General features: G+C 38.4%; 1 protein-coding gene across 2 annotated transcripts in view; it reads left to right on the top strand.

The window, feature by feature from the left end:
• Positions 1-4,646: 4,646 nt before the first annotated feature.
• The window catches only part of LOC122077356 (phosphatidylinositol 4-kinase alpha 1-like), a 34,719-nt gene continuing 23,646 nt past the window's right edge, over positions 4,647-15,719 (top strand). Inside the window, exons 1-12 of one of the 2 annotated variants that reach the window (XM_042643280.1) lie at positions 4,647-6,504; positions 6,627-6,968; positions 7,065-7,226; positions 9,011-9,181; positions 9,336-9,494; positions 9,619-9,746; positions 9,957-10,263; positions 10,612-10,780; positions 11,003-11,220; positions 14,296-14,454; positions 14,576-14,758; positions 15,175-15,708. In XM_042643280.1, coding sequence (XP_042499214.1) covers positions 5,506-6,504; positions 6,627-6,968; positions 7,065-7,226; positions 9,011-9,181; positions 9,336-9,494; positions 9,619-9,746; positions 9,957-10,263; positions 10,612-10,780; positions 11,003-11,220; positions 14,296-14,454; positions 14,576-14,758; positions 15,175-15,708 — 3,531 coding nt within the window. In that variant the 5' untranslated portion in view covers positions 4,647-5,505. The remainder of the gene's footprint in view (positions 6,505-6,626; positions 6,969-7,064; positions 7,227-9,010; positions 9,182-9,335; positions 9,495-9,618; positions 9,747-9,956; positions 10,264-10,611; positions 10,781-11,002; positions 11,221-14,295; positions 14,455-14,575; positions 14,759-15,174; positions 15,709-15,719) is intronic. The other variant, XM_042643279.1, reaches the window with a different exon arrangement.

Raw genomic sequence — 15,719 nt, 5'->3', positions numbered from 1 at the left:
GAATCCTGTTACTACTAGGATTGCTTAAATCTTCAGATTTCTGAAAATTTTGTTTGTTCTGTTCCTACTTTCTGTTACTGGTTATTCAACTGATGAGCCTTAACTGAGTACTGGTTTTAACCCCCATTTTGTCAATCGATTCTGCAAGCTGTTGAGTTGTCCTATACCCTGAGTAGGATTACTCCATAACTGAGAATCTGACCATCCGATTCCAGTGAAATTTTCGCACAACTGTTCCTCAAGTCCATAATAAACCTTGGACCAGCATATTAGTTGACCATTTGATATTATAATTCTCTTAATCTGCTTTATTACTTCTCCCGCGATTCTGGTTTCTTCTTGGATTTCTGTATCCTATCGACCTTGGAGGACTAGAAACCCATCACACTTGAATACTAGATTACATTGTTTGTGGCTTAGAAATACCTCAAGAAGTGCTTTAACCATAGAAAGTGAAGTCATAAGAAGAACTACATCCACTGCAAAACAAACCTGAAATACTGTTTTGGGAGGTTCTATTTGGATTTCTCTCCTGTGGTGTGCAGCCACCCTAATTTATGTCAATAGAAATCTAGTGTTCTCTTCAGTAATGCTATCTTTATGGAGACTACCCCTTCCAACTGATTCTACAAGAATTTTATTTGTCTATCTACATCACGCTTATATTTTATCCTGGCGGTACCTGTTGCATGTCCTCTCTGTTGACCGAATCGATTCTTCTTGGTACTAAATCGATTTGATGTTCGAAAAAGTTCTTCAAATGCAGGATCCATTAAACAGTATATTTACATGAAATAGTGGCAAAATCGTGTTGTTTTCACTATTCCTTTAAAATGCACTTGTGCCGATCATTGTCAGGTTATGTGGCCCCTGCACCCGGTATTAGGAGGGTCAAATGACCATCCCGCTACAGTGAGCCCACTCCTATTATGACTCTGCTGGTGTATTCATTGGCCCAATGCTGGCACAGAGGCCATGTGACTTAGCCTTAATTTTTTCCTACACTTATTTATGAAATTTAAAGTAATTCTAAAATTGTTTAACGGATCAAAGATAAGATTTAAATTTATTTATTTTGAAATTGGAATCATAGTCAAAGAAAGATATTGAAAAGTTATATGGCATTTTGATCATTTTCCTCGAAACTTTCCTATTGGGAATAGAGCATGGTTTCAAGTATCGGTCTCATATCGATTGATCCTCAATCCCTGATTAATTTGGATCTATTATCCATATCGTTTCAGGGGTAAAATAGTAAAAAAATTAGTATTTTTTTTTTTAAAGAGCAAGGGCAAAACCGATTGATACCCATCGATTTGGATATGTGTCAATATTAGTATCGGCCTATACCATCCAATAAATCCTTGGACGAGAGACCTAAATATCCATTTCATCATTGTCAAGAATGTTGTTTTATGGTTGTCCTTGTTGGCAACTCTGCCACGTGGCGGTGATGACGTGGCCAGTTTGGGTGACGTGGATGAAAATGATGACATGGCAGTATCCAGTGTCACCGATGAGATAATAGAACAGTTTGGTATGCATGGAGTGGTTTAATACATCATTAATAGGTGGTGCGGGTTTCTGGGTCAAAACTAGCAAAATTGGCCTATTTACGATCGAGGGCATTTTCGACAGTGAAAATGATATTTTTGGAAGATCGGTTCTTCATGAAAAAGGTAGATTGTAATTTACCTAGTCCAGTGCATTTGATTTCGTCACATTCCGATACCATATGAAGAAGTTACGGCATTTGTGGTAGTCGAGGGCAGTTTCGGCATTGAAGATTAATTTTTTAAAGGAAGTGTTCTACATGTAACAATACGACAAAAATACAATCTTTCCAACGGTTCTGATTTCATCACGTTCCGATTCCATATGAGAAATATACATCATTGGAAAGGTGTAGGGGCATTTTTGTCTTTTTACATGGATGATTCAGATGATTGAGTCTTCTGAAAAGTCGTAGAGCATCCAGTTACGATTCCAACGCACTTTGTTTCATCTCGATCGGATATCGTATGAAAAAGTTATAAGTATTTCCGTAAAGTCGGTTCGAAAATCCAAAACCGAAAATCCATCAGTTGCTCTCGGTGTTGGTGGATTTTTCGGAATTTATTTTTGAAATTCGAAGGGCTTTTGTGTAATTTAAAGATTTTGAAGGTCTGAGTTGCAAGGGGTCTTTAAGCACTGAAACATATGGAGGCAGGGACTTGATTGTAACAAAGAGGAGTAAAGAGAAGTAAAATGGATGGCCAAGATTCGACCACGTAAGCTTGATGCCCATCCAAAGGCTGCTGAGATTTTGGTGTGATATGGACGAGATAGATGCTTGCGCGTAGGATTTGATTGGTTAGGTGCATAACTCTTGATGCACTGGCGCTACACGTTATCAAAGTATGTTAGTGTGTTTCGTGCGTGTATAGAAGATATAAAGAAGATTCCAATCTTAATGATCTCATGAAATCATATTAAAGCCAACATGGAGGATTCGGATCCAAACAACACTTCTGACGATGTCAGTGCCTACGTCATGATGACGTCATCGATATTCAAATCTAACGGTTTGGATCTGTTGTCCGTTGGTTTAATCGGACGGCTTGGACTATAAGATCTTTTATATGAGATCTACGGTCAGATTTTGCCCCTGTTGCGCGTGCCGCCGGTGTGGCCTACGTCACCCCTACGAAGATTCCATTTCAGGCTATCTCATTGCTCCAACTTCAAAAGGTCATATCTCCCTCATTTTAAGTCGGATTTGGGTGAACCAAGTTGCAGCTTCTTCGTTTTTTCAAGCCCTACACCATGGAAGCAAGAAAAATGGGTTTTGAGTGAAATAAGGCTACGGTTTTGGTAGGAGAAGCTTCCCCCTCTTTGTTGGTCATTGAATGAACATACATTATTGATGATAAATGTTCTTAGGCCATTAAATGAGGTAAAATAGGTGGTTGAAGTGTGTTAATGATATATTAACTCAAAGCCAAGGAAGAAAATAAGAAAACAAGGATGTGTTTGCTTTGAAGAGCAAGAAACCAATGAGAGAGAAGGTGTGAGCACCAAACTTGTCAGTACAAGTTTCCAGTCATCCCAGGCAATCGGTTGTGAGATTCTCTAACATTTGATTTTACATTACATGTATGTATGTATGTTAGGGTTAGTTGTGGATGAATGTATACATGCTAGGTTAATTGTGGATGAACTGTAAGCATGCTAGCTAGTTGTGGATGCATATGCTAGGCAGAGCTTGACTGTAGGGCATTGATATAAGCCCAATTTAATTGTATTATTTATTGTGTGCTAAGCACCGGGAGTGGGTGCTATACATTGTATTGGCACTACGAGTGCCATCTCAGCTTCGGCTTGAGAAAATTGGGTGTGGGTGCTCCCGACTGTGGGTGCAGTAAAAAGTAATGTATTGAGTAGGTACGAAGCCTTTACAGGCACTACTCCGGGGATGTAGGCAAATTGCCGAATCTCGTAAAAATCCTGTGTTGTGGGTGCTTGTTGTTTGCATTTTATATTGAAGTGCGTGGAATGTGAAATGGGTGTGCACACTTGGAAGTGCATATGAGAGGCTGAGTGTGCATACGACTGTGTGCAAACAAGGACAGGTATATCAGGTTTTTCTTAGCCACACATCGGACAGGTTTTTAGGTATCGGAATTGAACTCACTGATTCACCCCCCCTTTCAGTGACTGCCGAGTTACAACAGATAACATCTTCATTATGACAAAATACAATGCCTACAATTAACATTCGCATGGCTCAATGAACCGTTCGTCAATAGATATTAAACCCTCCAAAATGCTCATATGGAGAATCATTTGCCTTCACCTAAAGCGGACACATCAAAAGGTTTTATTGTTGCCTAAATGTTCCTGAGTCAGTAAGACATTAAACCCTCCAAAATGCTCATATGGAGAATCATTTGCCTTCACCTAAAGTGGACACATCAAAAGTGTCATTGTTGCCTAAATGTTCCTAAGTCAGGAAAAAAACGATTAGTGGCAATAATGGAAAGAGCTATGGCTTCCACAAACCCCCTAACCCCTTTGATCACGTTCCTGCATCCCTAATCCCCTGTGGTTTGAATGGATTCTCATTCACCACGGTTTCAAGAAACTCGGTCTCTTATCAATAAACTTTACCATCAATGGGATAAGTGTAAATAACTCAAATGATAAAAGTTCTCAAAATTGCTTGGGTAGGGTGCAATAGCATATTTACTTCTCTCCTCTTCACATAACCGCTATGTTTGGCAGCCAAGATAAGAAAAGAAAAGAAAAAAGAATCTAGAAAATAAAAGAAAAGAAAAGAAAATAAAAGATAAGGAATGGTGAGAAAATAAAAAGAGTATGTATGTTTGGTTATCAAGAGAAGAAAAGAAAATAAAAGAAAAAAATAAAAAAAAAAATTTTAAGAGAGAGATAGACACATAGGAAATTATTGTGTAATCATTCATTTTTTGTCTTATTACGTTTCCATATTTTATCATGTTTTCTTGTGTTATTAGCGAGAAAATTTTTGAGGAAACAAAAGAAAATTTCACAATTTCCAAGGGAAATTTTGAATTTGAAAAGGAGAATCTTCCATGGGTGAAGACATATAAAGTGTAAAGAAAAATTCTTAACTCAAAGAAAAAAGTACAAAAATTATACTTTTTTTTTCTTCTCTTAGCTACCAAACACACCAAAGTGATCTCTTGCTTTCTAATATACGACATTGCCTTATCACATTTTATTGGTGCACTACTGACATAATTCTCTCCTAGCACATCATCATTATGTCAAGAGGAAAAACACAAGACCAATTTAAAAGTTGCATAAGGGAATTTTGCCTAAAAAGGCAAAGTTTCCATGAGTTTAGCGAGTAATATCATGAATATGGGGAAAAGTTCATACATGCCATTTTTATCATTTTACCAGAACAAAATATGTAGGCTTCTATATGCTGCTAGCGTACAGAACCGTATATTTATAAAAGTTTGGTCAATAGAAGTATAGAAGAAGAAACGCATTTCTACTGCCTGCTCAACCAGGGCGAGTCATGCTGTTTTTTCGCTTGAAGGAAAGAAGATAGGTGAGTCGACTCAACCGTTCATGACTTCAAGCCGCGTAATTTGTAATCACATGCTCCAGTCCTTGTGTTGATAGACGTGCGCGAGCGTGGGACCAGAAGATAAGATAACAGAAGCAAAGGAAAATGGAGATCAGAAGCGCGAGACTTGTTCAAAAAGCAGTCATTCAGGGGGGGAGAGAGAGAGAGAGGGAGAGAGAGAAAAAAATAATAAACAAATAAAAAGAGAGAAAGCGCAGAACTGAAAACGACGCCAAAGGGAAAGAAGACAAGAAAAGATCAGGAGACAACGACGCGATGAGACAAGACGAATCGGGAGGAGAGGGAACACCGAAACAGAAAGGCAAAACGGAAAACGATCGCCCTTTTAAATCTTGAAAACCATTTTGGTTTCCCCCCAAAGTATTCCTATCCATCTCCATTCCTCCATGGAAGCATTGACAGAGCTTTGCGACTTAATAGCTCAGAATCCATCACAGTTCGCCGAAAAACTTGAATGGATTTGCAGTCGATGCCCTCCTGAGGGTTCTTTATCCGTTGGATCTCACAGGCTAACGCGGCTTCATCTCAATGCCATTCTTGCAGTCGCAAGATTTATTTCTAAATGTCCCAACCATACCGATCATGGCCCAAGATTGCAGGTCATTGGGTTTCTCCAATCGATTCAGGCTTCGTTTCGTCAATCATTCTGGCCGCAATCTTTTGGGATTGATTTTATTTCTGCCTTTTACTCTAATTTCCTTAGTTATGTCGCCAAGGCGGCGGAGTTATCCCCTGATTTCGCTACTGAAGTCGCTGATTTCATGGGAGGGATCGTGATCGCTGCTACCATTATCAATGACGAGGCTGGAATTTCTAGGGTATTTTTGAAGGCTGTGTCCCAGAATTGCCCGCCAATTTCACCTGAAGCTGCCGATATTTTGGTTTCTCGTCTCTTGGAGCAGTTTTCTGTTGCTGCGCCGACTTCTCCTAGGGAGGCGGCATTTCTGATCTCAGAGAATTCATCATCGCAGAGCTCGCCACTTGGTTCGCACCATTTACAACCGAATGGGAGTGCCAGCCCGCGGAATGAAGCGAGCAATGCCTCCGTGTCGTCAAGCAACTCGGTTTCGAGGGTTGTTGATGATGTCACCACTGCGTCCTCGAGGGGTGCAGCTGTGAATGGCAGCACCATTGGCTGGAGGAGCAGTGTGGATCAGCTTGGTATGAACCTCGGATACAATGACAGTGGAGGAGGAGGCGCGGCCTGGTTGAGGCAGCAAATTGCGTCTTTCGAAGAGGAGTCTGTGGAGATCTTGGAAAAACAAGAGATAGCCTTAAGGTTGCTGTGGCACATTGTGGATAAAGTCCCTCTCGGTGCCGTGCATCTGGACCAGGTCAAGATTTTTTCTAAGAAGCAACTCCAATCTTCAGTAGCTTTTCTCAAGGTAAAGCTCATTTTGAATTTGTCCGTCTGTTTATTCATCTTTTAGTTTCCTCTTTACTTCCGTTAGAGAGAAATTTGTCTTTCTTCCCAATATTGAGTTGCTTCCATCGTTGGTCACTTCAGATAAGGAAGCGTGATTGGACAGAACAGGGGAGCCAGCTAAAGGCCAGAATTAATACAAAGTTATCTGTTTCTCGAGCCGCAGCTCAGTTGCAAGTTAAAACACTTATATCCCATGATTCAGATGGGAAATCCTCAAAGCGGTTGTTGCTTGAGGCACTTTCATTGCTCACCGATGTCGCGGAAGCTTGTTTGCTCTCTGTATGGAGGAAGCTGAGAATCTGTGAGGAGCTGTTCAGCTGCTTGCTTAATGGAGTCGCACAGATTGCTGTCACTCGTGGAGGTCAGCTGTTAAGAGTTCTGTTTATTCGTTTGAAGCCACTTGTTCTGACAACATGCGCTCAGGTACATTTGCTTTTCGACGACTCAAGTTTGATGCTGGACCTCAGAATGTGATTTGGTAAGATACTTGTATATGCTATTGTGCGCTTCCTGAAACAGGCTGGTACGTGGGGCAACAGTCAGGGGGCCATGTTTGAAAGTGTCATGAAGACAAGCTGCGAGATAATAGAATTTGGTTGGAGCAAGGACCGGGCTCCTGTGGACACTTATATCATGGGGTTGGCTTCAAGTATCCGTGAACGAAATGATTATGAGGAGCAGGCTAGTCTCTAACATTTCTTTTGTCCTTACAGTATTACGTTTACTCTAGGAAAATGAGATGATGATCATTGATCTTATGAGGTGCTGTGGTTTTTGTTTCTTGGATTATCTTGTCTTGTTTGTCATGCTTTGATTTCAAATGTCATGCATGTATGGTTATTGCTTCATGGCCAGTTGATGTTGAGATGGATATGATGTTCTCTCCTGTTATATAATTTTAAGTGTGGATATTGTGAAAACCATGTAATTATCTGTATTATACTATCATTTTTTCTAGCTGTATACTTGTGTACCATTCTGGGGACACTGTTTGTATGGGATTGAGTTACTTAAATCCATAGAACCTAAAAAATCTAGCATATCTTCCAGTTATTGCTGTCGAAGGGCACAAGATTATGAACTTGTAGAACTTTTTATTTGATAGTTATCTGGCACTTTATTTGTGAGCATAATAGTGAGAAAGGTATATTAAGTAGATTATTTACAACCTAGAAAGCTTAAAATATAATTTCAATTTTGTAATATGTAAATTGGCATTCTCAAGACATTTAAAATGGACAGAGTAGAGTTTAGCATGTCTAGTCAGTAAAATCATGTGAGGTTCCCACAGTAGAGTTCATTCGAAAGTTAGCTGACTCAAGCAACCAGACACTTACTGCTTTCCCCTGTCCTCACACCCCACCCCCCCCCCCCCCAAAAAAAAAAAAAAAAAAAAAAAAAAAAAAAAAAGAGCTGAAAAGTGAGAAGGGAAGGCTGTAAAGGATTTGAATTTCTATTGAACGATAAAATAAAACATTTATGGTTGTGAATTAATGGAATATAGCGTCCTAATCAAGTGGATTGGTCGAACAAGGTTTGTGTAGCATGTCTAGTTGGTAAAATCTTGCAAGGGTTCTCACAGGTAGAGTTGGATTGAATAGTCAACTGACTCAATCAACTAAACATTCACCTGCTTCTCTCCAACATCTGAGCAAACATCTGAGCAGAAAAGGGGGAAGGGAAGGCTGAATAGGATATGTATTGTAGTGAAGAATTAGATAAGACATTGGCAATTTTGAATTAATAGAACATATAGTCCTAAATGGAGTGGAATGGTGGAATAAGGTTTGTAATTTTGTATGCCAGACAAAAGTTATTGGATTAAGGCTTAGTTGAGTTGGGATACATCATCATAATGGGTTGGAAGGCTGTATAATAAGTACTCATAATTGCAAAGTGGCTAGGATTATTATTGGAACTTCATATCTGTGACGGCCCTACTAAGGGAGTATTTTGGTACAAGGTATTAAAAGGATGCGAATGTGGGAATGTGTGCATTGAGGTAGTATATAGAGGTGAAACACCTATATTTTAGCAAAAGATATCGACCTACTTAGGATGGCATGGGGAAAATGTAAATGGGGCAAAGATTGAATTGAGTTGAGGTCAGTGTCAGAATTGTCTTTCTTTACTCCCAAATTATCTTTGACGGCCACTTTTGTTTTAAGGGAGGATCTAAATTCTTCCTAGTTTTCAGTTTGCTACTAATCTGATCAAGTCACTGGAGCAAGTGAGTGCTTTTCAGCTGTATTGTATATGTTTTGCCTAGATGGGCTTTAACCTCTCCAGATTTTCTGCTTCGTCATGTTGCTAAAAATTTGTATATGTTCCTTCTCAGATATAATCTTAATTTCCTATGACTATGTCATGCCTAAATATTTGTGGGTGATTTTAGTTTTATCTGGATATCTTTGTTGTTTGTTACTTTATTAATGTATTTTTATCTATTTTGTAACCTTTTTCAGGATGGGAAAGAGAAGCAGGCAGTTCCTGTTGTGCAGCTTAATGTTATACGCTTGCTAGCAGATTTGAATGTTTCTGTTAATAAATCTGAAATGATAGACATGATATTGCCACTGTTTATTGAGACCTTAGAAGAGGGAGATGCTTCAACTCCTAGTTTGTTGCGTCTGCAAGTATGAAACCTTGTTTTCTTCCCATGTTTACGCAATCTCATTGATTTTCCATTCTTGTGCCCATTGCCAAAATTTTAAGCACCTTTTGGCAGCTAATACTTTTTCAATTGTTGATAAGAATTGGTCCTGAACCTATTTTTGTGAATCATTGCAGCTTCTTGACGCTGCATCTCGAATGGCTAGTTTGGGTTTTGAAAAATCTTATCGTGAGACGGTAGTTCTGATGACAAGAAGCTATTTGAATAAACTTTCGACTATAGGATCTGCAGAAAGCAAAACGATGGCTCCAGAAGCCACGACAGAACGTGTAGAGGTCTGTTTATACTCATAGGATATTCTAGACTTTGGAACAGTGCTTACATTACTGTCAAGATACAAGCATTAATTAGTAATTTATCCTGTCAAAATGGACACTTACTGGCTCAATCACATTCTAGACTCTTCCTTCAGGGTTCCTTCTGATTGCTAGTGGTCTTACCAGTCCTAAATTGCGGTCAGACTATCGTCATCGATTGCTATCTTTGTGCTCTGATGTTGGGCTGGCTGCAGAGTCCAAAATTGGCAGGTAAACTCTATTTATCCAATGCCAAGGATTAGAATGATGTTAATGCATTCATCACATGAAGTGATGCTTTAATGTTGTTGGATCATACTCTTACGTATTGTAATTGCACTAAGACATTATTCCTAAAATATTCTGTCAAACTATTTTCTTCATTTTGTTGTGTGACCTGTGCTGTTTAAAAATTCCAATCCTGATCCTTCAAATTTTCAGGAGTGGAGCGGATTTTTTGGGGCCTTTACTTCCTGCCGTTGCTGAAATATGTTCTGATTTTGATCCAACTGTGGATGTGGAGCCTTCACTTTTGAAGCTATTTCGCAACTTGTGGTTCTATGTTTCTCTTTTTGGCTTGGCACCTCCCATTCAGAATAGTCAGCTTCCAACGAAATCAATTTCCACAACACTGAATAGTGCGGGAAGCATGAGTGCCACAGCCCTTCAAGCTGTGGTTGGACCATACATGTGGAATAGCCAATGGTCTTTGGCTATCCAGCGCATTGCTCAAGGAACCCCTCCTCTTGTAAGTTGGATGTACTGTGGGCCACTTGTTATTTGCCATCTACCTCACATTATTAATTATTATTATTATTTTTTTTATCATGTTCATAGATAATCTAGTTCTCTCTGTTTTTGTTGTTTTTCTGTTACTGCAGTTCTATAATGTTCAGAAAAACTTCATTTCTTGCTCATGGAAATTAAATTACTAACGATTGACCCTATGCTTACAGAGTTTTAGTTTTGAGAAACTACAGTTCACTCTTTTGAATTGAAACTTCAATTCATAGAACTTGTAACTATATAATTTTTCGGATGATGTTGGTTTATTTGGTTTGTTGAATTTATAACTGAGGTTTTTTCTTTTCCTCAGGTTGTTAGCTCCGTCAAATGGCTTGAAGATGAGTTAGAACTCAATGCTCTTCACAACCCTGGCAGTCGTCGGGGCAATGGCAATGAGAAAGCTGCTGTAGCCCAAAGGGCTGCACTCTCTGCTGCTTTAGGAGGGCGAGTAGAGGTTGCGGGAATGAACTTGATTACAGGTTTCTGTTTAATCCTTGTTTGATCAAATGAATTTTGTAAGGTTTTATTAAACATTGTTACACTAGTTGTTGCTATACTAGTGGCTTCAGATAGACAAGTGTTCTTATTTGGGTTTGTGCCTTAGTGGAAGTGTGGAACCTATAACTAGGTTTCATGACAAAATTTGGTTGCAGTGTTCAGGTGTTGATGTTCCCGGCTCTGTTTTCCATATTTGTTTATAGGTGTGAAGGCGACATATCTCCTTGCAGTAGCCTTTTTAGAGATAATACGTTTCAGCAGCAATGGCGGCATCCTTCATGGCAGTACTAGTTTGACTGCTTCAAGAAGTGCATTCAGCTGCGTTTTTGAATACCTCAAAACTCCAAATCTAATGCCAGCTGTCTTTCAGTGTTTGACTGCAATTGTCCACAGGGCTTTTGAAACAGCAGTGTCATGGCTGGTATTTACTTCTATCTAATAAAGCTCTACTTCTTTTAGCTTGCTTATGTTCTTGAATCTTGTGTTGATCTGTCAACTGCCAATGGCGTAAAGTAGGTGCTGATAAATATTGATCCATGAAGTATGTCATCACAATAATTAAACTGATTTTAAGTCTTTGTGCATCTGTCATGCATTCCAATGTGCTATGATAGAGATATTGTTACAGTTGTGCTTTAAGAGGTGAGAATTTACTTGGTTCCATGCATAGTTGTCAAGGCGTCGCCGCCTTGGCGTTTAGGCGGTTTGCCTCGGTCCTAGGCGACTGCTGCTTTATTGCACTATATTGTTTTTATATTTGTTATTTCATTTACTTAAGATATTATTCATAAATAAGCAAATACCCCCAAATTTGAATCTAATAAATATAGTTTAAAAATCAGATTCCAAAAGGAAAAAAAGTCAACCCCATAGTCCAAGAACAAAAATTGGATTTTTGGTTGTAGGGACGATTTTCAACTTTCAAATGCTAGGGGTTTTTCTCAATTCTGAAAATTTTATGAATCTTATCATAGTAAAATATTGCTAAAAATCAAAAGTCCGGTAAAATAATCTTTTGTTTTGATGTCTTTAAAATTCTCTTCATTCAGGAAATTTAACAACATTTGCGCACTTTAAGATAAGTTTGACCGGAATATAACTTTGTCATTGCAACTCAGATTTAAGTAATCTTAAACTTGTTGGAAAGCTGGTTTTGTGCTATACCTAATGCAAACAGTCTCGTAAAAGTAAAATCATTTGACCAGTAAAACTTATTATAGAACAAGAGTATTTATTTGAATGTTGATTTCTTATGACTTAATGTGACTTTATGTTGATCTTTGATGATTTAATGTGGCTTAATGTTGATTTTGATGATTTGATGTGGTTTATTGTTGATTTGTGATGATACAAAAGTATATGTAGCTTACTAAGTAATGTTAGAAAAGAGTGAAAACAAAAATAACACTTGGTCGCCTTGTTCGCCTTAAGGCGGGCGCCTTGTTGCCTAAGCACTTAGGCAACTCTCCACCGCCTTGATTCGCCTTGGCGCCGTGACAACTATGGTTCCATGCATGGTTCAAAACTTAGATTGAAAATGGTCGAAATTTTGACCTCCACAAGTGCTCGATACGATATACCAAGGTACTTTTAAAAGTCCCCAATTTCAACCCATTTCGACAAATTTCGACCAACTTGATTGGTTCAACCATTTTGATTTAACCAGCCCCTTATAAAAGGGCTTCTTTCTTGGGGAGCAAGCCCATTTTGCAAAATTCGACTTTTCTCCCCCCATATTTCGATTGTAAGCGGTGGGAAATATAGGAAATCATCCAAGAAATTAAAATTTCTCCATTAATCTTTCATTCTACACTTGGATTTTATACAAGCAAAGTACATCTACCTAAGGAAGGGTTCTTGGAGCAAAAAGGTAAACCCATTTTCCCCAGATATCATTTTTTTGTACAATATACTTGTAAATATAGTAGAATGATTTCAATTTTATTATTTGTTTTGCATCCTCTACATTATGTTTTGTTTTTTTTTTAATAATGTTTTTTCCATTTTTAGTTAGTAACTTATATATGTAGTAGTAGTACAACTTCAGTCAATGGACACTAGTAATCTTGGGTCAACACCACAAGTATCACTTTAGGTGCTCTTTTCATGAAACCAATTCTTTGAATAGGTTAGAAATGTCAAAAATAGGGTCTACAAAAAAAAAAAAAAAAAAAACAGTTTTGGGGGGTTGAAACCAAAGCAAAATTAGCAAGTTTCCAACCAAAATTTTGATCTCGACTAGATTTCCCGAAATTATGAGCCTTGGTTCTACGTAATGATGAAATATTAAACTGATATTAACTTATGTCTATTTAAAATTGTAGGGAATTTGGGTCCAAGGGTATTAAAAAAAATTGATAAAAAAGGGTGTACCCGGTGCACCAGGCTCCCGCATGTGTGAGGTCCACCCGGGGGGGGAAGAACTATGCAGCCTTACCTTGAGAATGTTAAGAGGCTTTATTCAAAAAAATGATAAATGTATTTCAATAAAAAAGTTGGCTGCATTAGTGCCTCTCTACAAAAAAGGGACCTTATTCCTGCATGAAGATTGGTATCCAAATTGCAACAAGTAATGCCCTATTTGTTCCCAACAGATTCCCTAGTTGGCGCATAATAAGCCCCAAAATTTTCAATTTATTTGGAATTTTTTGTGATTTTGCCCAAAAAATTCCTCTATTCTTTGCCTTCAGTAGACTCCATAGTCCATACAATAGCAAAGGAATCATACTCTATGGAAGTCAGTCCCTAGGGCACAAGCAAAATCAATGGCTAACCTGATGGCTCACTCAACCTACTAGTCAAGGTAGTAGCTCTACATAAAATTTCTCACTTCACTTGGGAAAAAGTGTGCTACTTGCCTCCTTATAAGTTATAACATGTAGCATTTATTTCCTAACAAGAAACTACCTCATTTCGAGCATCTGAAGGTTACTTTGCCACATCCTCCATAGAAGGCAGCCCTGGTGGCCAGACAAGGCCCATGGCAACCTTGGAAATCACTTAATTTACAACTGAGGGTGTTGGATTTACATAAACCTTGCCATTTCACTTGGGGAAAGGTGTGGCACTTTCCACCTTTCCATTTGTGGCATCTATCTGCTACAAGAAGCTACCATATTTTAGGCATTTGAAGGTAAACTCTCTATCAAATGTAGCCCGGAAGTGTTGCATTGCCTTTGTTTCATTTCTTTTCTTTATTTTTTCCCCTTTTCCCTCTTCTTTCTTTTATCTTTTTCTTTGACTGATCCATGTAGCTGACCCCATTCAGTTGGGAAAAAGGCTTAGTAGTTGTTGTTGTTGTATTGATTGGTGTATGGGGGTGAATTTAGACAGATACAGCTCAATGTTATATTTCCTAAAAAAATTAATTGACTTTGGTTGCTTATAATATCCTATATGCCATTGTTTTTGAATTATTTTTTGGTTGCCCCTTGCTAGTAATTTGCTCTATGAATTGTTTCTGACTGATCCTTATGATTGGGTTTCCACTTTCCAGGAGGATCGAATATCTGAAACTGGTAATGAAGCTGAGATAAGGGAGTCTACCCTGTCTGCTCATGCTTGCTTTCTTATAAAAAATATGTCTCAAAGGGACGAACATATTCGGGATATTTCTGTTAACTTATTGACTCAACTTAAAGATAGGTTTCCACAGGTAGCTTAGTTTATGATATTTATCAATGTATTTTTTTGTTAGACATGGTTAATTAATATTCTAGAAATGTTCACCCAAAAGAAATTAATATTCTAGAAATGAATGGATTTCCATACTGCAGATTTTGTGGAGTTCGTCGTGTCTGGATTCATTACTGTTCTCGGTTAGTAATGAATTACCTTCTACTGTTGTAAGTGATCCTGGTTGGGTATCGACAATTCGTTCTTTATATCAAAAAATTGTCAGGGAATGGATCACTAATGCGCTTTCATATGCGCCATGCACTACTCAGGGTCTTCTGCAGGTATGCTACACATATTAGTTGTTTAGAGACGTCATTTGGGTGATTCAGTTACTCATTATCTTCTATCCTGTTATGTTTTGGCCTTAGTATGATTTTTATTTTGCCACTTACGCATCTCACTTGTTACTTTCCACGGTTTTCAAAATTAGATTTCCTTCTTCATTTGTAGCTAAATTTGTCAGGTAGATTTATGTTTGGCAGATATTTTAAGTTTCTGGAATGAATTTGTCCTAGTCTGGCAAATTTATTGCCTAATCTCACTTTTATGCTGAAGCATGATCTTGTTTAATTGACTTGGTTGTCCACAATTTTTAGCATATGTGCCTGATTTATGGACAATTAATGCATTTATCATTGTTTGTATGCCTATTCAACTTCTACTTAAAAGTCTTACTTCTCATGTGTTTTTTCTCCAGGAAAAGCTTTGTAAAGCAAACACATGGCAGAGAACGCAGCCTACAACTGATGTGGTTTCTCTTCTATCTGAGATAAGGATTGGTACTGGGAAAAATGATTGCTGGATGGGCATACGCACAGCTAATATTCCTGCAGTTATGGCTGCTGCTGCTGCAGCTTCAGGGGCAAACTTAAAATTGACAGAAGCTTTTAACTTGGAGGTGCTCTCCACTGGTATTGTCAGTGCAACCGTCAAGTGCAACCATGCTGGGGAAATTGCTGGAATGAGAAGGTTGTATTGCAGCATCGGTGGTTTTCAAACTGGTGCTTCACCAATGGGCTTTGGGCTCGGTATGGGCCTTCAGAGATTGAAATCTGTCGTGTCTCCTCAACAGCAACAACCTGAAAGTGAGTCCTTTAATGAGATACTTCTTACAAAGTTTGTGCGGTTACTGCAACAGTTTGTTAACTTAGCGGAGAAAGGCGCAGAGCTAGATAAGTCACAATTTCGAGAAATATGTTCCCAGGCAACTGCACTACTTCTGTCAAATCTGGTAGCATATCT

Source organism: Macadamia integrifolia, chromosome 4, assembly GCF_013358625.1.
Source record: "Macadamia integrifolia cultivar HAES 741 chromosome 4, SCU_Mint_v3, whole genome shotgun sequence".
NCBI classification, from domain to species: domain Eukaryota; kingdom Viridiplantae; phylum Streptophyta; class Magnoliopsida; order Proteales; family Proteaceae; genus Macadamia; species Macadamia integrifolia.
Note: the sequence above shows the minus strand (reverse complement) of the source record. Positions and strands in the feature narration are given on the sequence as shown.